Genomic DNA, 21555 nt, shown 5'->3' with positions numbered 1-21555 from the left:
CATGGAGAGAAGGCGGTGCCCCTGGGCTCAGTATCCCTAGTGTTGGGCACGGCCCTGCATGCCGTGGGCACCGAGAACTCGAGCCGGACCGAATCACGCTGAATTACACTGCATGGTGCTCAGCTCCCATTTCCGGCCGGGGCGCCAGTCGAGATCACACGAACACAGAACGCAGGCCTCCACAGGAGGTCTGTCACACGGCCCGGTGCCCCGAGCCCGAGGTGCTCAAGTTGGGTAGACCCGCAGGGAGTCCCATTTGTAAACATTTTAAACTCTGAGTTTTCATTTCAACGACAATCTGAAATCCTTTCTGCAATTACCAAAACGAAATTTCTTTTCTGCAGTGATCAAAGTGGAATGATACTGCATAGGCTAAACCTCCAGTTCCCCAAGCTGGCATTTCTCAATGTGCGGAGGACGTGTTCTCAGGGGCCCACGAGATCTTTCTTATTTAAAAAAAAATTTCTTTTAATGTTTATTTGTTTTCGAGAGAGAAAGAGAGAGCATAAGTGGGGGAGGGGCAGAGAGAGGGGGAGATACAGAATCCGAAGCAGGCTCCAGGCTCCGAGCTGTCAGCACAGAGCCCGACGCGGGGCTCGAGCTCACGGACCGCGAGATTGTGACCTGAGCCGAAGTCGGACGCCTAACCGACTAAGCCACCCAGGCACCCTGAGATCTTTCTTACAGACATCACTTAAGGTAAAGAAGAAACGGCTTCTCTGCACCACAGAGCTGTTTTTGACTTTGAGAGTTTTGGAAGAAGCCCTCCAGGCCAAACCCATGTCCTCCTCTCCGTGGGGGAGGCAAAGCGGGGTCAGCGTGGAACCAAGCGCCAGGGGAGATGGCATGGAAAGAGTGGCTTCCGAGGGGCTGAGCCTCCCGCATGAAGCCGTTTCTCCACACGTCCACCCCCCCTGCTGGGCCCAGGGTTTGCACAGACACAGAAGGGCAGGGTTTGCACCTGCCTGGCAGACCGGGCCCCTGGGAGGCTGTGCTCTCCCTCAGCCCCCGGTTGATGTCTTCATGGCCTTTTTCACAATGTGCAGTAATATTTTTCTTTCCTTTTTCTCTTTCCCGTCTCTCCCACTCGGCTTACAGCTCTGTAGGTATTAGGGACCCTGTGTGTCCTGTTTGATTTGTATCCCCAGAGCCTAGCACTGTGCCTGATGGTAACGTGAGAACTACTGATGAATCAATAAACCCGGGCAAGGCGACCAACTTCTCTGATTCCTCCACTGAAAACACTGAGAATGGAAACGCCTACTTCACTGAGTGAGAAGAGTTTACTTCGATTTTGGATGCGAATGACCTGGCCCCATACGTGGTTCAGAGACGTGTGTGCTAAGAGGTCCCCCAGTTCAGCCACATCAGCTTACATATGTAACAATCATATAAAGGATAAACTGTTAGAGTTACCTGCTCTATAAAAGGTTGAAATAAAAAATGTCTTTTATGTACCTACAATGATGCAATTTCCCAAAAAAAAATTCTTTTTTTTTTTTTTTTAAAGTAGGCTCTATGCCCAGCACGGAGCCCAACGCAGGGCTCAAACCCGCGACCCTGAGATCACGAGTTGGAAGCTCCACTGACTGAGTTACCAAGGCGTCCCCCCCGCAAAAGAAATTTGATGTAGCCTTTCTGGAAGAGATTTTTCAGTGAGGTGCTCCTGTTCTGCCCACCTCCTCACTCTCACCCTCCTCCCTAAATTAACCAGGAGCAGCTGAACGAAACAGACGGAAGAGGAGACTGGAACACGGCTGGAGAACAAGACGATCAGAACCTGTAACGCGGGACAGGGTTCTATTTTCCACTTTCTAATCCCTGGAGGGCCCTGAGTATTTTATGCTCACAAGCTTTTGGTATGCAGTGACCTCAAAACTGAAGTGTGCAAAGCAAAGACGGGTGGGACGGTCAGGCTGAGGGCGGGGTAGGCTGGAAAGGCCCAGGCAGTGGCTGTGGGTCTCGCGCGGGGCCAGGAGACTCCCAGAGTCTGGGGCTGCGGGAGAGACTCACCAGGACGGCCATCTCCACGACGTCGGGCTGCTGAAGGAACTGCGGGTCCACGGTCGGCCACGCCTGAAGCAGCACGCCGGCGTCCCAGGCATAGTGGGCACACAGCTTCCCGGGCACCTGTTGCAGGCCTGCAATGCCAAGGCACAGAGGGTCACTGAACACGCAGGGCTCACGGGGGGGGGCAGGGGGAGTCGCTTTCGCCCCAGCACAGCCCAGCGTGGAGCTGCCTGAGGCCGCACTACGGCTTTTTCACAGCCTGCCAGGTGCCCCCCCCACTTACTCTGGCCTGGGTTTATGGGTAGCCCCCCCCAACTATTTTCAACAGCGTCCAGAGCTGTAAAGATGGGTGGACACGTGGTTCTAAAGTGTGCATTTTGGGAACAACAAGGCCGCTGATCTGTCTTGGTCTCTGCGGTTCTGTTGATGAAGGAATGTCTTTGTGCTCCCGAGAGCAGATCCCAAAATAACGAGCTGTGCTCGCTTCCTTTCCTGCCTGTGATTACTTGTGGTCCTCGAGGCCCTCCCGCCGGGTCCTTTTACTCATCATCACTGGAGCCCACATGCTGAGAACAGCGTTCCTTCTCGACCTTCTCAGAGGGATCTCAGCCTTCACACTCGACCTCTTCTTGAGAGGGGCTCCTGCCAAGGGCTGAACTGGAAAGAGCTGGCCTTGGCTCGGGTGGGTGGAACCCGAGGAGGCGGTGAGGAATCAAAGCCCACAAGTCTGCGTCCCAGAGCACGTCGTGCTGCGGCCCCAAAGCAGGCACAGGCGGGCTCCACACCTGCAGGGCTGCCCGGGGACTTCAGCCGGGGGCTTCTGAGCAGGAAAGGCTTGGCCTGCAAAGTCGCTGCCGATCTCATGAGCACAAGAGAGGCCCCCAAACGTGCAGGAAAGACACGCGTCAGAAAGCAGATCCCTGGGCACTACCAGTGCGGCCGCACCCTGACCACCTCCTCGTCCTCCTGGAGGCGGGCCCTGGATGGGGGGCGGATGGCAGTGAACGTGGCGGCATTCCTCACGCCATGATTGGCTTTTCCGGGGGTGGCCCTTGCACACCTCCTCATCGTCATTAGCCTTGAGCCCAGAAGATGCATTTGAGGGAGGAGCCCATGTCTCAGCGAATGGTCTGAAGCCAGCTCTGACACAGAGGGAATGAATCCCACCAACACCAGTGTGCCAGGAACGCTGTGTTGGGACCGACGACATTTTATTTTCCCCAATGGCAAAAGTAATGCCCGTTCCTGGCAGAAAAGGTCAGACTATAAAGAAGAAAATCATGTTCATCTGGACAGCATTTTTTAAGCTTCTTTTTTGGGAAGATAGTAATGTATTTAATGGCTAGGATATATATAAACCAACCCCACCAAAACAACCCACTACCATCAGGATCATGCTGTATATGGAGTTCTGTATTCCTTTTGTTTCACTACTTTAAAATCATAATTAATTAGAGGGGCGCCTGGGTGGCTCAGTCGGTTAAGCGGCCGACTTAGGCTCAGGTCATGATCTCGCGGTCATGAGTTCGAGCCCCGCATCAGGCTCTGTGCTGACAGCTCGGAGCCTGGGGCCTGTTTCGGATTCTGTGTCTCCCTCTTTCTGACCCTCCCCCGTTCATGCTCTGTCTCTCTCTGTCTCAAAAATAAATAAACGTTAAAAAAAATTTTTTTTTTTTTAAATAAAAAAAATAAAATCATAACTAATTAGAGAGCCTGGGTGGCTCAGTCCGTTAAGCGTCCGACTTCAGCTCAGGTCATGGTCTCACGGCTTGTGAGTTTGAGGCCCGCGTCGGGCTCTGTGCTGACGGCTCAGAGCCCCCTTAAGATCTTCTGCCCTCCCTCTGTCTCTGCCCCTCCCCTGCACATGTGTGCGCTCCTTCTCTCTCGCTCTCAAAAGTAAATAAACGTTTAAAGAATAAATAAATAAAATGGTGATTAATTTCATGGGAAAGGATGATATACAATAGCACACATAACACGACTCGAGTTTTAGTAAATGTTTATACGAACGGACAAAAGGTCACAGGGAATAGAACACAATACCAGCAGTGACTGTATCTGGGAGGTGGGAGCACAGGTGATCTTTCTTTCTTGAAAAATTTTTTCTTAACATTTGTTTATTTTTTGAGAGACAGAGACAGAGCGTGAGTGGGGGAGGGGCAGAGAGAGAAGGGGAGACACAGAAACTGAAGCAGGCTCCAGGCTCCGAAATGTCAGCACAGAGCCCGATGCGGGGCTCGAACTAAGGAACCTCACGGGATCATGACCTGATGCTTAACCGACTGAGCTCCCCAGGGGCCCTCTTTCTTTTAATGTGTTAACAGATTCTCTACCAAAAACATTGAATACTTCAGTAATTTGAAAGGGTATTTTGAAATCAAGGTTTCCCACACTGTGAGATCAGTTCAAGATTTTTCTTCTGTTTTTTTCTAATTTTTTTTGTCTTTTGATTTTTTTACCTTTTAAAATTTATTACTTATTTGAGAGAGACACAGACAGCACAAGTGGGGGAGGGGCAGAGAGAGAGAGAGAGGATCCCAAGCAGTCACAGCACTGCCAGCACAGGGCCGGACGCGGGGCTCGAACTCGCGCAATTGTGAGCCGAAACCAAGAGTCAGACGCTTAACTGGCTGAACCACCCAGGTGCCCCTCTTCTGGTTTCTTTCTAGGGTTTCTCTGTGTTCCCCGTTGAATCAGCTGTGCCTTCTTTTGTGGGTAACGTGAAAGAACATTACACGGTCAAGTTTCCAACCCTGGTTGGTAGAGTCAACCTCCCCTTCTCTATCGGTTTGTGATTTTTCTTTTACAATACCCTGTAGTCGGGATGGTTTCTGGATTCTCCAAAGCTCTTACAAGTAGCTCTCAAAGTGGCCGTCCGCCATTCGGTAGAGCTCGGCCAGAGCGTGGACCAACGTGCGGCTTCCTCGAGAGGGTCGTGCTCCTGAAAGAAGCTGGTCGGCCTACCCCCCGATGTGTGCGTAGAGGCAGAGGTGATCCACCTTGGAAGCTCAAGCTGCTTATCTCCTCGTGGGTTGTCACAGCCGGTTCCCAGACCGGCCCCGGGTCCACGGCTCACTCTGGAGCGGCGCTGACCCACTCTACTCCGGGCACCTCTGTCGTGATTCTTGTGCTGGTATCGAGCACTTATGTGTTGCTTACTGTATGTTTTACTCTCTGGCACTCTTGCTGTAACCCCGTGCTGCCAGTGGGTTTTAGGGAAGTGAACGCCTGCCAGAGTCTGAGAATCGAGCGGCATCAAAGATGTATTCCTGGGGCCCAGCTGGCCCCTGTGCCCCGGGGTTCCAGCACTTGCCGATGGACCTACTCCATTCCTGACAGATGTGCGTTCTGGCCGAAGCCGAAAGGAGCTTCCTGCTTGTTCCTCAGAAGGGGTGCTATTATGACTCCTATCTAAATACAAGACAGAGGTCACAGGAGGGAGATAATCACGTCTTTATTTTAGCAGGCTGGCCCAGTCTGCCTTGTCCTGTGACCCAGCTGCAGCGGGACGGATTCCAGACCCTCTGCATGGTAATTGTACAGGATGCCTGGGAGATGAAAGGGCCTCGGACACAAATGTTCTGGGCAGAAGCTGTTACAAATTCCACAATAAAAAAAAAATGAGGAAGCCCGGCCTTCCTGGAGCGATCAGGATGCTTATTTATAGCAGCCTGGGTCCCTGCCAGGGTTTCCCTATAGACAGGGGTGGGGCCATCCTGCTCAGCGGGGAGGAACAGAAACTCCCGGCGGGTTCTAGGCCCTGTTTTTGCCTCTCTACTCTTTAGGGAGGTAAAAATACCCAACATTTGCATAGCAAAAACAATGGTTTCTTTACATGACACAGCCCGGGTCGAGAGCTGGCCTCTGGGTTAGCACCTGGACAAAGTCTGAACACTTTGGGAAGTGTCAAGGCCGTGGAGCACAAGGCTACCAAGCGGAGGCTGGCTGTTGCCTACGGCCCACCCCCTTCCGACCCCTCCTCTGGGAGAGCTGTTGTCACCGACCTTCCAGGCAAGTGACCGAAACAGCGGAACCGAGCCTCCTCTCGTGCTCGGAGCACTGGCAAGGTCGCCACGCCGCCGTGGCAGCCGGGAGCGAGTGCTGGGGCGGTCACGGTGTCTGTGGCCGGCGGCCTCTCTTGCTGGCCGTCACCAGGCCGGCTGCCACCCCGGCCCCGCGCTCTCACACACACGTAAGGGTGGGCTTGGGGACTCCATGGCCTCTGATCCCCACCGAGCCTCATCCAGCCCTGGTGATTCCAAGGAAATGGACAGGATGTGACGCCGCTAGATTTTGGCTTTTGCCCACAGAAGGGGTCCTGCTGACTTTCTTTTGAAATAACGACACTGACACGCACATGCGTATTCATATGTAAAATGCCCTCAGACCATCAGTGAGAACTTACTCTCCTTTACAACGGACACAAACACACACACACACACACACACACACACACACACACGATGTGTACGTTTGTAATTTTGTTGAAATTGAGGAACATAACACATACGTGTGGCAAAATGCTACACTACACTATTTTACAGCCACTTTTACGAGGAAAAATGGATCCGTGGAGGCAGCCTGCGGCTTTGAGGGTTGCGAGTTACTTCGGAACGCCTAAGCGGGGGGGGGGGGGGGGACACAGGGTCACCTTGCTGTGACCTCACAATTAAGGTGCTGATGAAAGACCTGAAGCTTCCACAAGGTAAAAGCCTGAGGCAGGAGTCCAGACAGAAACCTCCCTGTGCAACCATAAAAATGGCCAGAAGAACAGAAACAGAGAGCTTACCGCCGCATTTTAAGTAACTCGTAGTTTGGACAAGACACTAACCCCAAAGCAGCACAAAATAATAGCAAAAGAAAAACCACCCAAATGACTTACAGAGCCTTCGTAGGGTGGGACACAATGTGGCTGGTAAGAAAAGAACGGGTATGCCCGCCCGTGAGTGTCGATACAGAATGCCAACATCTGCATAGAAACAGATACACATTTCACGGATTACATGCATGGAGTTCTAGTGTCAGATTAAATTCTTTTTTATTTGAAGCTTATTGATTTATTTTGAGAGAGAGCATGAGTGGAGGAGGGGCTGAGAGAGAAAGAGAGAGAGAGAGAGAGAGAGAGAGAGAGAGAATCCCAAGCAGGCTCTGCACTGTCAGCAAAGAGCCCATGTGGGGCTTGAACTCATGAACCGTGAGATCACGACCTGACCTCAACCGACTGAGCCACCCAGGTGCCCCCTTGTGTTCTCCTTTTCATGGCCACCCCCACCCCCCCCAGCCAGTCCCTAACCCCCTGGCAACCACTACTGTGTTTTCTCTCTATATAAATTAGTTATTTTGAGAACGTTATGTATAAATGGACTCAGTATATAACCTTTTGAGATTGACTTTTTTCACCCAGCATAATCCCCTTGGGATCCATCCACGCTGTTGCCGGTTAGAAAAGTCATTTTTCAGGATGATGAAATTAGATCTCCAACCAGAGTACCACCAAGAAGCTCCCTGGTGGGTGACTTTCTGCCTTTTTACTGTCCACCACCAAAGGAAACCTTGTGTCCTTTGTCTGGAAACAGTATCAGTGACTCCAAATACACAAAATTTCCCTAAGCGAGCAGCCACCACCCCTTGTCTGGATTAGGACAATACCCTATTATGGTACACAAAAGAGAACTGTGTAAATTCAGACGTGGTATCTTGAGCTTCTTAGATCCAAAACTTCAGGAAGGAAAAAAGATTTCCTCATCCTGTTACAGCTTTCTCCCACTGCCAAGACATTGGTTCTGTTTCCTACTGAAGGTCTTCACTGGCTCTTGAAGGGACTGGTAGGGGACTATTCAAGCTCCTCTGAAATGTTTCCTTTTTATCCACAGCGTTGGCGGCCATTTAGCCCACAGGGCTCCGGACCTCCCCTAGGGGACCGGTCTCAATTCTGCTGCTCTCTGGGAGAGAACCTGTCCTGTGAAAATCTGCTTCTCTAGGGAACTCTGGGAAATGGCCATTTCTGACCATCCTGCCCCTCGCCGCGTTCCCTTTTATAGCCATTCTGAGTTACCTTCCAAAGATGCGGGAATGAAACCTGAAGCCAATGTGGAAGCTGAGTTTTCTAGAACAGACACGTGCGTGTGAAAACCGTGCAAAGCCTTGGCTCAAGAATGACCGGCGGTGTGAGATGACAATAATGAAGCTCCTCGCGACACAGGGCTTCTGTCTGCAAAGGACTTCCCACACCTGGAGACGCTGGCCCTCTTTAGTTCTGGGAGGGCCGGGGAGGGGTCACATCTCCATTCTCTCCTGAGGGCACCTGACCCGCGCCTGTGAGTCAATGACCAGACTGCCACACCAGGTGCGGGGACTCCTCACTTGACTACGTTATGGCCCCAGCTGCTCATTCAGAGGGGGCCACACACACACAGGGGGAGAGCCCGGAGACAACGGCTTCCCATTACTTCTTTGAATTAAAAAAAACAAAATTAGGGGGCACCTGGGTGGCTTAGTCGGTTGAGTCTGACTCTTGATTTCGGCTCCGGTCACGATCTCACGGTTCGTGGGTTTGAGCCCCGCGCGGAGCTCTGTGCTGACAGCACGGGGCCCATTGGGAGTCTCTCTCTCTCTCTTTCTCCTGCTCTTGTGTGCACACACACGCTCTCTCTCTTGAAATAAATTAACATTAAAAACAAAAACACAATTAGTTGCCATGAATTTGTAAAGCTTGAGGGAAGACCTTAACTAGAAGGCCCTCGCCAGCTCTCCCACAGATGCCCCAGAACGGAGCGTGGCACATAATACATGCTCTATAAACCGACTGAATGAAACACTGTAGCAAAACTAAGATTCAAGCTATACGTACTTGTAACACAGCTCACAAAAGCCACGTGTGCTGTGTAGGGAGAATCACGGAGCAAGGTCTAGAACAGGCGTTTCTATCCCAATACTTTAGCATATGTCTGTTGAGGATCCTGTCGCAAAGCTGAAGGGACAGACTGGCAGGGCCACGCCCACAGTGCATACTCGTATCCTAAGACCCGCCTGGTAGGGAGGGGGCCCTGGGGAGAGTAGATCCGGTCTGCCCCCTCCCCCGGGCAATGCAACTGAAGGGGCACCCAAGGAGGGGGTTTCGGCAAATCCCACTGACTTTACTCTTTTGTGGGAGAAACGAAACGAGGGAGGAAAACAGAGAATGCGGGACAAAGAAGGTAAAAGAAAGAGACATGTATATTCCAGGATAAGAGGGAGTTTATTGCAAGTTAGATTGGTTTGCTTTAGAGCAAAGGAAGACTAGGAAAGAGTGAACAGCACGCCATTTAAAAAACGTAATGCGGTCGCCAATGCTAAATGAAAGAGCCAGGTTTCCTTCCCCAGGAGATAAGAAAAGGCTGCATAATACGGCAACAGCATAGCAGGGCCTGTACCAAACTCCCTTTGGGGCACTCTGTCTATTCCGCAAAGAATGGGCAAACGACTCATCCTTTATAGTATGTTCTAAGACAAGGCAAAACACAGAAGGAAACCAACACAATTCATCGGGTGAAGTCGGTGAAACCCTCAATTCTAAACCTGACCACGCCTACTGAGAAAGGCTGGTCTTCCTCAGGAGAATAACGGCCAATTTCTAAATAAAACTCTAGCAGATAGAATTTAACGGTATGTTAAGTCCACAACACCACGGTCAAGAGAAATCCATCCCAGGAGAGCTTAATATTAGGCAATCGATTAACTGGACCTAAGTGATATCAATGGGGCAGAGGGGGAAGTTAAAAGCAAATGATACAAACACCTTAACACTGGAAGAATGGATGTTAAGTAAAATACAGCTCCCGCTCCTAATATCAGTTCTGGAAAACAAGGACGGAAAGCTGTTTCCTTAACATTATAGGGAATATCTATCCTCAACCCACAGCCAACATCAAGCCCAACAGGGAAGCGTGAGTTTCCTTGCTTAAAAAAAAATTTTTTTTTTAATGTTTATTTATTTTTGAGAGACAGAGACAGAATGCGAGTGGGTTAGGGGCAGAGAGGGAGAGGGAGACACAGCATCACAAGCAGGCTCCAGGCTCTGAGCTGTCGGCACAGAACCCGAAGTGGGGCTCGAACTCACAGACTGTGAGATCATGACCTGAGTCGAAGTCGGATGTTTAGCTGATTGAGCCACCCAGGCGCCCCGCATTAGTTCCCTTTCCTTCTGGAAGTGAGACAGGGCTGTCTGGCACCAGCATTCTTGAACGACCTGTAGGGTTTTCTAAGCAGTACGTACACACACACGGAGACCTTTCTAACCATTAGAAAGGAAGACAATACTTATCCTTATTTGCTGATCACAGCATCCTAAAAAATCTAAGAGGATTTTAGCCCTTACACAACGTATGAGAAATTGGAAGGGAATCTGGGTCAGAGAATAAGTATGCAAATAAATTTTAAAAATTATACGCCAGCCATTACCAGTCAAAAATTGTAGAAGAAAAAATATTGCAGTCACAAGAGTGTGGACAAAATACAAGAACAACGACAACAAAAAACCCACTTGAGAATAATCTTAAGAAATGCATGGGACTGGGCACCTGGGTGGCTCAGTTGGTTAAACATCTGACTTCAGCTCAGGTGATGATCTCACGGTTGGTGAGTTCAAGCCCCACATCCCCTACATCAGGCTCTCTGCTGTCACCGCATAGCTCACTTCAGATCCTCTGTCTTCCCCCCTGCCCCGCCCCCCGCCCTCTCTCTGCCCCTCTCCTGCTCTCTCAAAAATGAACATTTAAAAAAAAAAAATGCACAGGAGTTACATGAAAAAAACTACAAAACTTGACTCAGCACAAAGGAAGTCTAGAATAAAGGGCCAGACAAGGGCAGGGGTGCCTGGCTGGCTCAGTCGGTAGAGTGTGGGACTCTTGATCTTAGGGTTGTGAGTTTGAGCCCCATGTTGGGTGGAGAGATTACTTAAAAATAAAATTTAAAGAAAATGAGGGAGGGTAGGGACAGATCAGATGGAAGTCTGGAAGGGGTAAAAATGTGAGACCTTCCCAAATTAATTCTAGGTTTAGCCAAATTTCAATCAAGATCCAAGCATTTTAATAATAAAATCAGGGGCACCTGGGTGGCTCAGTCAGTTAAGCGTCCCACTTCAGCTCAGGTCACGATCTCACGGTTTGTGGGTTCGAGCCCCGCGTCGGGCTCTGTGCTGGCAGCTCGGAGCCGGGAGCCTGCTTTGGATTTTGTGTCTCGTTCCCTCTCTGTCCCTACCCCACTAGTGCTCTGTCTCTCTCTTTCTCAAAAATGAATAAACATTAAAAAAATTATACCAGAGTTCTATTGAGAAGAAAAAACAGGTGAGAGGAGCTAAAAAAATTATGAAAAAGAAATGAAGGGAGGCTAGCCCACCAGATGTTAAAACCGTATGGAAAAATCCAATAATTAAATCAGTGAAACAGAACATATGCTTGAAAAACAGGCGTGGAGTGGAAACGGGGATAACTTTTCAGGAAAATAATCTGGCGACATACATCAAGAGTCTTAAAAACATTCCTAACCTTCCCGCTTCAAGGACATCCTGTGAAGCGGGAACACAGATTTACGCACAGAATTGTCCACAGTGGATGATGGGAACGAGTGTTACACACGTGACTGGAACAGTTACCAAAGTCATGCCTGTGGACAATTAATGCAGTCATGAAAAACGTTTATGGGTTAAAAAAAAAAAAAAAAAAAAATCAAAATGTTGACAGATGTGTCTCGTTTTCAAACTAGAAATACTCGGAAGTGAATTTTTTGCTAACCAGGGAAAACCTCATCGGAGGAAGCCCGTGTAGAGTGTGGCCGAGCTGTGCCGCACACTCCGTCTTGAGTCTGTCCCCGCAGGCCACACTAGGCCTCTGACACTGAGGCCGAGGCCCTGGGGCCCGAGCCCCTCTAAGACTTAACCACCCACACTGGCCACGGAAGGCGTGCGGCCCCGACGCTCACCCTCGCGGCAGCCAAGGCTCAGCGAGGGTGTCACTCAGGATTTCCAGGGGACGGAGTGGGCCCAGGCGGGGCTGTTCCAGCATGCGGGATGAGTTTACCACAGAGGCACTGCAAAGTCCTTGCAAAACACCGGGAATCGTGACGGATGCTCTCGTCCGAGCAGCTTCGCCAGCGCTCCAGAGAATTTTTGGAAGCTGATCTGAAAATGCGTCTCAAAAGCCTTAGTATTTTGGGGCGCCCCGGTGGCTCAGTCGGTTGAGCATCCGGCTCCGGCTCAGGTCACGATCTCATGGTTTGTGGGTTCGAGCCCCACGTCAGGCTCGCGGCTGTCAGCACAGGGCCCGCTTCCGATCCCCTGCCCCCCTCCCGCTTGCGCTCTCTCAAGGGGTATTTTATGTCCCTTCTGAGCAAGCATTATGTCTAGATATGTGTTTAAGGAAATGATTTTGCATGTGGACACAAACATAGCTGTTCAACTTTTAAAACGATATTGTATAATTATAAGTGGTCTAAGTGTCCAAAAATCGAAACATGGGAACCCACGATGAACCTCATATACCACCTGAAGAGGTAATCCCGTATCAAAATTAACAAAAAATAGAGATGAGTACAAGGAACAGAAAGAATTAACTACCGAAGGCAGCTTAGTGTGAAGAATGTTTAAATTATTTCTTTTTTAACTTTTTTTTTTGAGACAGAGAGAGACAAAGCATGAACGGGGGAGGGTCAGAGAGAGGGAGACACAGAATCTGAAACAGGCTCCAGGCTCTGAGCTGTCAGCACAGAGCCCGATGCGGGGCTCAAACTCACAGACCACGAGATCATGACCTGAGCCGAAGTCGGCCGCTTAACCGACTGAGCCACCCAGGCGCCCCTAAATTATTTCTTAAAAGGAGAGGACGTAAGTATTTCTAGCGATAGCCTTTGAGAATGACCAATGGGCCCTGAAAAACGTTCTCATGGGGCTGCCTTACGAGAGGAAAAATGCATGAGGTCCTGCCTTAGGTTTTCATGTGAGGGCCAGGTCTTAACAGCAGAGGGCCACAGTCCCCCCGCTTGCCCGCACATCAGAATCACCGAGCAGGTGGTTAAAAACAGGCCCTCCAGTCACTCCCCAAGGCTCCAGAACTAGGACCTCCAAGGGGGGCGGGAGGGGCAGAGGCTTCTGCAGCTGATTCACCTGAGCCTCGGGCAGGGGGACACGCCTCGGTGCCCAGTTCAGCAATAATGGGCTGCTGGAGAGCCTGAATCCCCGTCTAAGCGACTAAGGTTTAGATCCGCAACCATAATTCCAGGTGCCCTGCTCTCCATCCATAAAGTGGGACTAAACCCGAGTTTCCACCTTAAAAAGATAACATGGGGTCATGATATAGGGAGAGCGGGACACTGAGTTCCGCGGTGACGCCAATATTCCCATTCGTCTGGGCACAGAGTGCCGAAGCGGAGAAGTGTCCTCCCCTTTGGCGGGGGTGACCACGCAGAAGTCCCACCACTCCCACTACAAGACAGAGGGGTCCCAGGTACGGATGCCAAATGTCAGACCCCACGCCTGAGGACATCTGAACCCCGGGTCGTGTTCAAGAAGAGGCTGGAGCACATCCTGGTTGGCAGTAACGGGTCAGACGAGGACATGCCCACCTACCTGCCCAGAGCTCCGAGGTGATGTGAGGGGCCATCGGGGCAGCCATCACGGTCAGGGCACACACAGCGTCCTCGAACTCGGGGCTGTGGAGAACGACTCTCTGCGAGGCTTGCTGGGGAAGAGAAAAGAACAATGTGAGAACACCGAGGCACACAGAATAAGCCTGGGGAAGGAAGGCCATCCATGTATCTGAAGTCCAGAGACACAGGCAGGCAAGCAGCAACCCTCCTGGCCATCCGTTTGCTCTGGACGAAGAATGTCTCCCATCTAACCCTAGTATGACAAGGAGGGCAGCAGCAGCAACAGCAAAGACACCACTCTTAACTGAGCACGTACTACGCCCTCAGTCTGAGGCTGACTCATCTGATTCCTACAGCTACCGCTGGGGGGCAGTGTTCTTCCCCCCACCTGGCGGATGAAGCAGCTAAGGGTCACGGGGGGAGAGTAACCTGCCCCCAGGTAGGTGGTTAACCAAGCAACGCAGCTCCCACGAGCATCCAGCTTTGTCTGAAATCAGAGTTCAACGCCTAGCTGCTCTGCTGGGTTTCCCAGGTGCTTCGGAGCCCGTGAGACACGCACACAGACTTGCTCACGGGTTTCGCAACGTGCAAATGTCTAGCACAGGGGTCCCTCTGCCCCCTCGGGGGTCTCAGGGGTCCTCCTTCTATTAAACAGCTTTGCCAGTTACTGTAAACACCCAGTTTCTTCCTGCAGTGCAGCTAGCCAGGTGACCCAGCCACGCGCCCATCTAATTTACGGGGTACCTACCCTATGCTGGACTTTGGGGATAAAACGTCCAGAAAGGTACAGTCTCTGCCCTCAAGGGTTTACTATCAACCGGGGAGACAAGTGACAGAGGAATTAAGGGTGTCACAGGGTGCAGGGGAGGGACGGCGGTGAGCAAAGCAGGGTGTGAACTGGCGAGTGTGGTCCAAGGACGGCGGGGAAGGAGAGGGGCCATCCCGATGTGGCTGTGGGAAGGACATCACTGAGTTTCCCAGAGGCTGGCGGTTGTCGAGGCACGCTGGGCGAGTCCCGATAAAAACCAGCCTGGCGAGATGGTGGCACTCCAGTCTACGTTCACAAAACAATTGTGACAAAAACAATTTTGGTTTAATTTTACGATGTTTGCTAAAATTAAAAGGAGGAAGCCCCCATGATATATATTTTGCTAGGTAGAGAGAGGTCAAAAATACTATACATTTAAAAAAAATTTTTAAGTTTATTTTTGAGAGAGAGAGAGCACAAATGGGGGAGGGGCAGAGAGAGCGGGAGACACAGAATCCGAAACAGGCCCCAGGCTCTGAGCTGTCAGCACAGAGCCCGATGTGGGGCCTGAACCCACGAGACAAGAGATTATGACCTGAGCCTAAGTTGGATGCTTAACTGACTGAACTACCCAGAAGCCCCCCACAAAATACTGTACATTTAAAAAAATGTTTATAGGGGCGCCTGGGTGGCGCAGTCGGTTGAGCGTCCGACTTCAGCCAGGTCACGATCTCACGGTCCGTGAGTTCGAGCCCCGCGTCGGGCTCTGGGCTGATGGCTCGGAGCCTGGAGCCTGTTTCCGATTCTGTGTCTCCCTCTCTCTCTGTCCCTCCCCCGTTCATGCTCTGTCTCTCTCTGTCCCAAAAAATAAAATAAAAAACGTTGAAAAAAAAAAAATTAAAAAAAAAAAAAATGTTTATATATTTATATGGGGGGGGGAGGAGGCTTGTGCCGGGGAGGGGCAGAGAGGGAGAGAGAGAATCCTAAGCAGGCTCCATGCTGTCAGCACAGAGCCCGATGCGGTGCTCGATCCCACAAACCGCGAGATCATGACCTGAGCTGAAATCGAGAGTTGGATGCTCAACCGAATGAGCCACCCAGGCGCCCCTATACATTAAAAAAAAAAAAAAAAAAAGCCTCTATGATCTTTGCAAAACAGCCTAAGAGATTGGAATCTAATTCCATGGGTGAGGGTACAGAGAGAGTCAACCAGAAGGGCTGTAGATGGAACTGTCAGCGAGTAGACATTTCATTTTTAATTTCTTTTTTCTATAATATTTGCCATTTTTTCCCAATTAAAAAAATCACACACTCTCGGCAAAGAAAATTTTGGAAACGCGAAATCACTCATGCGTTGTCCAACCTAGAAGAAAACTGATGTATTTTATCCCGGTCTCCAAAAATGCAAAAATATGGGACTTTCCACATCTGCCCATATACCCTTTGGCTTGACTGGAGTTTTTATCACATAGACACTTTTGTATCGTGTGTTCTTCCTTGCTGTCATATCGCGAACAGTTTCTGAAACTAAGTATTCCTGGAAAGCACAGTGTGGATGGCAGTGGTGTATTTCCTTCTCATTGATACGACCGGAGTCATTTCCCGATTTTCCCTTCTGAGGACAGCTGGGGTTCTATGTCTCCGTGACTGCGAGTCACTGGCCAGTGGGCACCCCTGAATCAAAGGACATAAACAACTGCAGGACTACTGACCTCAAAGTCAAAGCGCTTCCTGGAGAAGTTACATCAACCATGGCCACTGCTGATGTGTGACACCGTCTCACTGCCTTTGTAATAGCACAGACTTTATGTTAAAAAGTCTCCGCAAATTTGATAGGCAAAAAAAAAAAAAAAAAAAAAAAAAATAGCACCGCGTTTTTAATTTGCATTTCACGATAATTAGTGAGGCAAATACTTTCTTCTGCCAAGTTTACGGGTTATTTCTATCTTACCTTCTGTGAATTACCTCCTTTCACCTCCTTTGACTGCTTTTAGGTTAGGTATTTCATATTCGTATGTGAAGGGCTCTTTATATATTGAGAATCTTAAGCCTTATGTCTGATATTTTTGTTATAAAATGTTTTCCCCAGTTTTTATCTACCTTTGAACGTGGCATGTTTTAACACAGTAAAAATGGTAAGTTTTATGCAGTCATGGATTTGTCACTAAACGACCAGACACGTCATCTAACCTCCCTGGGCGTCAAGTCCTCATAGGCAAACCATGGTGGGGGGGGGGGGGGGGGGGGGGGGGGGGGCGGTGGGGGGGAGGATTTTTTTTTTTAAGTTTATTTATTTTGAGAGAGAGAGAGAGAGGGAGAGAGAGAGAGCACGCAAGTGGGGGAAGGGGCAGAGAGGGAAAGGAAGAGAGAGGATCCCAAGCTGGCTCTGCAGGGGGTTTGAACCCACAACCTGAGCCTGATGCAGGAGGGTTTGAACCCACAAACCGTGAGATCATGACGTGAGCCGAAGTCAGCGCTTAACCGACTGGGCCACCCAGGTGTCCCCCTCCCTTTTTTTAAAGTTATTTTGGGCCCATCTTTAAGAACCTTCCAGCTCTAGGGGCGCCTGGGTGGCTTGGTCGGTTGAGCGTCCGACTTTGGCTCAGGTCATGATCTCACGGTCCGTGAGTTCGAGCCCCACGTCGGGCTCTGTGCTGACAGCCCAGAGCCTGGAGCCTGTTTCGGATTCTGTGTCTCCCTCTCTCTCTGCCCCTCCCCTGTTCATGCTCTGTCTCTCTCCATCTCAAAAATAAATAAACGTTAAAAAAAAAAAAATTTAAAAAAAAAAAAAAAAAGAACCTTCCAGCTCTAAAACTAGGTTGTGACTATGGGAAAAAAAAATGCTTCTTTAAGATAAGAGAGCCACACCGAGGGGATGATACCACGGTGCTGCTCTCTGTCCGCAACCCAGCACCCTGCAGGCCACCTCAGCATGTGGCGGGAAGCCACCTGCCCTCCTGTGCTATCAGCAGATGAGGACAAGAGGGCCACTTACCAGGAGGGCATTGCTGAATCCCATCAGCTGAGAGATTGCCGAGTTCAGTGAGAAGTCCTCTGTGAAATGGGCGGTCACCTATTAGTAAAAGTTGAATTATACACTTTCTTCAACATCTCTTTAAGCTTTCCACCAAAAACCAGCACAACACGACAACGACAAAACAAATGGATGATCCCAAAAATGAGACCTGCATGAAGCTTGCAAAGGTATTTACAAATGGATTCACTGTCTCGAATAATCACGATAATGTTTCATCGGCACAAAGATTTTTTAAATCGGGGTCAATGCCGTTTCCACTACTCAGCACCCCGCTCCCCCACATCTGGGCCGTGCTGGTCCTCGCAGTGGGGACTTTAAACGCTGCTAATGAGACGAGCAGGAGGCAGGACCCGCTGATGAGGAGGCCTCAAAACAACAGTGGACCGGAGATGGGGTGAAGGATGTTGCTCCTCTGTGGCTCCGTGACTTTCATTCACAATAAAGGTTATTAGGAGACAGGAGAAGGTGAGTTTTGCATTTTCAAATGTGGACTCAACATAAAAACACTAATAGGACTTGTCAGCTTCTTCCTGTTTGTGCGTTTTTCAATTTTGACCATGGCCAAGAATATAGAAAAACAACACATCTAAGGATGTTAAGAGTTTCCAACTTGTTTAAGTGACCCGGTTCTATGATCTGACAGAACCGAAGAATGTGCCAGATCCAGAGAGGAAATATGTGGTATGAAAACAATCATTCAGGCACCACTCACATCATGGAATTCAATTCCATGAGCTCTGTTTCTCTGCACTAGAGAAGAGGGGACGGGAAAAAAGTTGAAGAAGTGTCACCGAATGAGACCATGCTGGGCCCAGAGCCTCATGAAAACCCTGTGCCTTCAATGTCATCAGTTACCAGAGTCCGGAAAAGTGACCTTGGCTGACTTTATAAGTTCAAATCAGCAATTCTAGAAAGGGAGAAAGAAAGAGATAAAGAGAGAAAAGAAAGGGAGAGAGAGACAGAGAGAGAGAGAGAGAGAGAGAGAATGAAAGAAAGAAAGAAAGAAAGAAAGAAAGAAAGAAAGAAAAGAAGAGGGAGGGAGGAAGGGAAAGAAAGGAAGGAAGGAAGGAAGGAAGGAAGGAAGGAAGGAAAGGGAGGAAGGGAGAGAGGGAGGAAAGGAAGGAAAGGAAAGGAAAGGAAAGGAAAGAAGGGAGGAAGGGAAGGGAAGGGAAGGAGGGAGAAAGGAAGGAAAGGGGGGAAGGAGGGAAGAAGGAAGGGAGGGAGGGAGGGAGAGAGGGAGGGAGGAAGGGAAGGAAGGAAGGAGGGAAGGAGGGAAGGAAGGAAAGAAGGAAGGAAGGGGAGAAGAGAAGAGAAAAGAAAAGAAAAAGAAAAGAAAAAAGGAAAGAAAAGAAAGGAAAGGAAAGGAAAAGAAAAGAAAAAAGGAAAGAAAAGAAAACAAAGGAAAGGAAAAGAAAAAAGGAAAGAAAAGGAAAGAGAAGAGAAGAGAAGAAAAGAAAAGAAAAGAAAAGAAAAGAAAAGAAAAGAAAAGAAAAGAAAAACTTCAGCCTAAGGAGTATTTGGGGTGTCTCATACCCACTAAAAAATGCCTTTGGATCTCCTAAATGCCTTCTTTCAAAGACATGTGACATCTTTCCACAAAGTTCTTAAAAAGGCAAATGCCACGGTGTGGTAGCAAACTCCTAGCTAAACATTTACAGGGATTTGTTATCAGTGAAGCATCTTTTAAAATGAATTCAGGGGCGCCTGGGTGGCGCAGTCGGTTAAGCGTCCGACTTCAGCCAGGTCACGATCTCACGGCCCGTGAGTTCGAGCCCCGCGTCGGGCTCTGGGCCGACGGCTCGGAGCCTGGAGCCTGTTTCCGATTCTGTGTCTCCCTCTCTCTCTGCCCCTCCCCCGTTCATGCTCTGTCTCTCTCTGTCTCAAAAATAAATAAAAAAAAAAAAAAAAATGAATTCAGGGGCGCCTGGCTGGCTCGGTCAGTAAAGCACGCAGCTCTTGATCCCGGGGTCGGGAGTTCAAGCCCCACACTGGGTGTGGAGATTTCTTACAAATAAAATCTTTAGAAAAGGAAAAATAAAATAACGGTGGCTTGGACAATAAAATATTATTCTCTAAGAAGGTAACACGAACAAATCGCGTGTGTGCAAAAGTGAAGCCACAAGAGCTCCCACAGACGCCGTGTGACAAAGTGCCTGGGCGCCCAAGTCCCCCCTCTGCCGGGCGTCTAGCCTGGAGGAGCCTGGTCTCTGGGCCTCAGCTCTGCCTCCATCTGTGGAGTGAGGAGGCCGAAGAGCGGTCTCTTCAGGCCCCTTTCAACCTTGAACCTGTGTTTCCGTTCGCCTCGCGTGTAGTGCATCATCAGCGCTCCTGCCCAGAATGAACCAGCATCCCCGGAAAGTTCCTCACCTCAGAGATGACGGAGTTCTTGTGCTCCCAGAGCTTCCTGCCCTCGGCTCTCTCCTCGTTACTCAGCACTTGGGGCCGGGGAAGTGTCCCAGACGCCCTGGCCTCGATGAAGCGGGTCACCAAGGCCCACAGACGCTGTTGCCATCTTAGCACCCCGGGGAGGGCGTCGGCTGTTTCGAGCCGGGAAGCGAGAACGGGAAAGACACACGCACGAGTGACCGATCTAGTTGTGCCCCAGCCCAGAGACGCACTTGTGCGTTGAACACACACTTCGCGGCGCCCCGACGGAGTGACCCGAGGGCAGGTTGCAGGGGCCACCCTGGCTGGCGGAGTCCGGGAACTCAGACCGGCACCGACTCCGCCACATCCCAGGGCCCCAGGCGTTCAGAGCACCGGACGGCAGGGCCCCTCAGAGTGGCCACCGACGGCCCCCGGCCCACGACAAGCTCAGAAACCTGGGCCAGGCTGCCCCGCTTCAGAAGGCCTGCGGTCACAAAGGTGTCCCCACAGAACCTAAGCCTCGGCACCTGCACTTTGTAGGTCCCCGGTGATTCCAACGCACCCAGTTCCGGGACCGGCACCCGTGACTACTGCTCCAGACCACACGTATCACTGGAAACGGCTCGCCGAGCAAGGCGGTGACGGGGGCGCCTGGGTGGCTCAGTCGGTTAAGCGTCTGACTTCGGCTCAGGTCACGATCTCGAGGCTCATGGGTTTGAGTCCCGCATCGGGCTCTGTGCTGACGGCCCTGAGGCTGGAGCCTGCTTTGGATTCTGTGTCTCCCTCTCTCTCTGCCCCTCCCCCACTCGTTCTCTTGTTCTCTCTCTCTCCCCCCCCCCCAAAAAATATCTATGTATTTTAAAAAGACAGTGATCCAGCACCTCTGACTTCTTTCCAGAGCGCGTGGGGCAGACCACAGGAAGAAAACTGAGTGACCACTGGACCGTTTATTCTGGGATAGCCAGATACCCTAGAAGATTCTACCTCATGCCCTTTCAGATCTAAACAGCTCTGGAGAGACAAATCTCCCCTAAGGGGGACGGGGCGGCGGCTGTGGGCGGTGGAGGAAGTCCCAGGTAACCCCAGGAGCAGGCCCCGGGCAGGGTTTTCTGGACTCATCCGCCAGAACAAACCTTTCAGGGCGGATCGAGAGGGGACTGGCCCCCGTGGGCCACAGAGGGCCTCGGGGTTGCCTGGAAGCCAGCGTGGCTCCCAGGAAGTGTTCTCAGGAGGGGTCCTGGCGGAACCTGAGTCAGAACGTCACAGACTTGGCGGAGGCGGGTTCCTGGGCACCCCCCCCCCCCCCCCCCGCCGCCCCGACACCGTCAGCGGGTCAGGGGCGAGGACTGGGGAAGCCGCACTTGCTGCGAGCCTCCTCCAGTGACTGTGAGGCCCGTCACCTCCAGGGACGCTGGTCTGAGGACGCTGGTCTGAGGTACAGGATGCCGGACAGACCGCTCCTCGCTTTACGGGGCGGATTCCTAGAACCCTCGCTGCTGTCTTCGGCCAAGACGTTTCCTTCCTCGAAACTCCTTGGGCGACCGAGGGTGAGGAGGCGGGCCGGGAAGGGGGAGGGGACTTACCCTTCACATCCCACAAGATATCCTTCTCGGGAGGGGCGGCGAAGAGGATGTACAGCCGGATGGTGTCGATGCCGTAACGCCCTACGACCTCCTGGGGGTCCACCCCGTTGTGTTTGGACTTGCTCATCTTCTCCCACGTCACCTCCACCGTCTCCTTCGTGTTTGCGTGAACAGGAACAGACCCTGGACAC

The 21555-nt window shown here is 50.8% G+C and overlaps 1 protein-coding gene across 1 annotated transcript in view; it reads right to left on the bottom strand.

Moving 5' to 3' along the window:
- LARS2 (leucyl-tRNA synthetase 2, mitochondrial) overlaps window positions 1-21555 on the bottom strand; it is a 168846-nt gene that overhangs the window by 6521 nt on the left and 140770 nt on the right. The window contains exons 16-20 of the mRNA XM_049642506.1: window positions 21365-21547; window positions 19782-19951; window positions 17373-17450; window positions 13610-13721; window positions 2014-2141 (exon numbers count right to left, since the gene is read on the bottom strand). Of these exons, the coding sequence (XP_049498463.1) occupies window positions 2014-2141; window positions 13610-13721; window positions 17373-17450; window positions 19782-19951; window positions 21365-21547 (671 nt within the window). The remainder of the gene's footprint in view (window positions 1-2013; window positions 2142-13609; window positions 13722-17372; window positions 17451-19781; window positions 19952-21364; window positions 21548-21555) is intronic.

The sequence above is a fragment of the Panthera uncia genome, chromosome A2, assembly GCF_023721935.1.
Source record: "Panthera uncia isolate 11264 chromosome A2, Puncia_PCG_1.0, whole genome shotgun sequence".
In the NCBI taxonomy this organism is placed as follows: Eukaryota; Metazoa; Chordata; class Mammalia; order Carnivora; family Felidae; genus Panthera; species Panthera uncia.
This window is presented reverse-complemented; position numbering and strand designations above follow the sequence as displayed.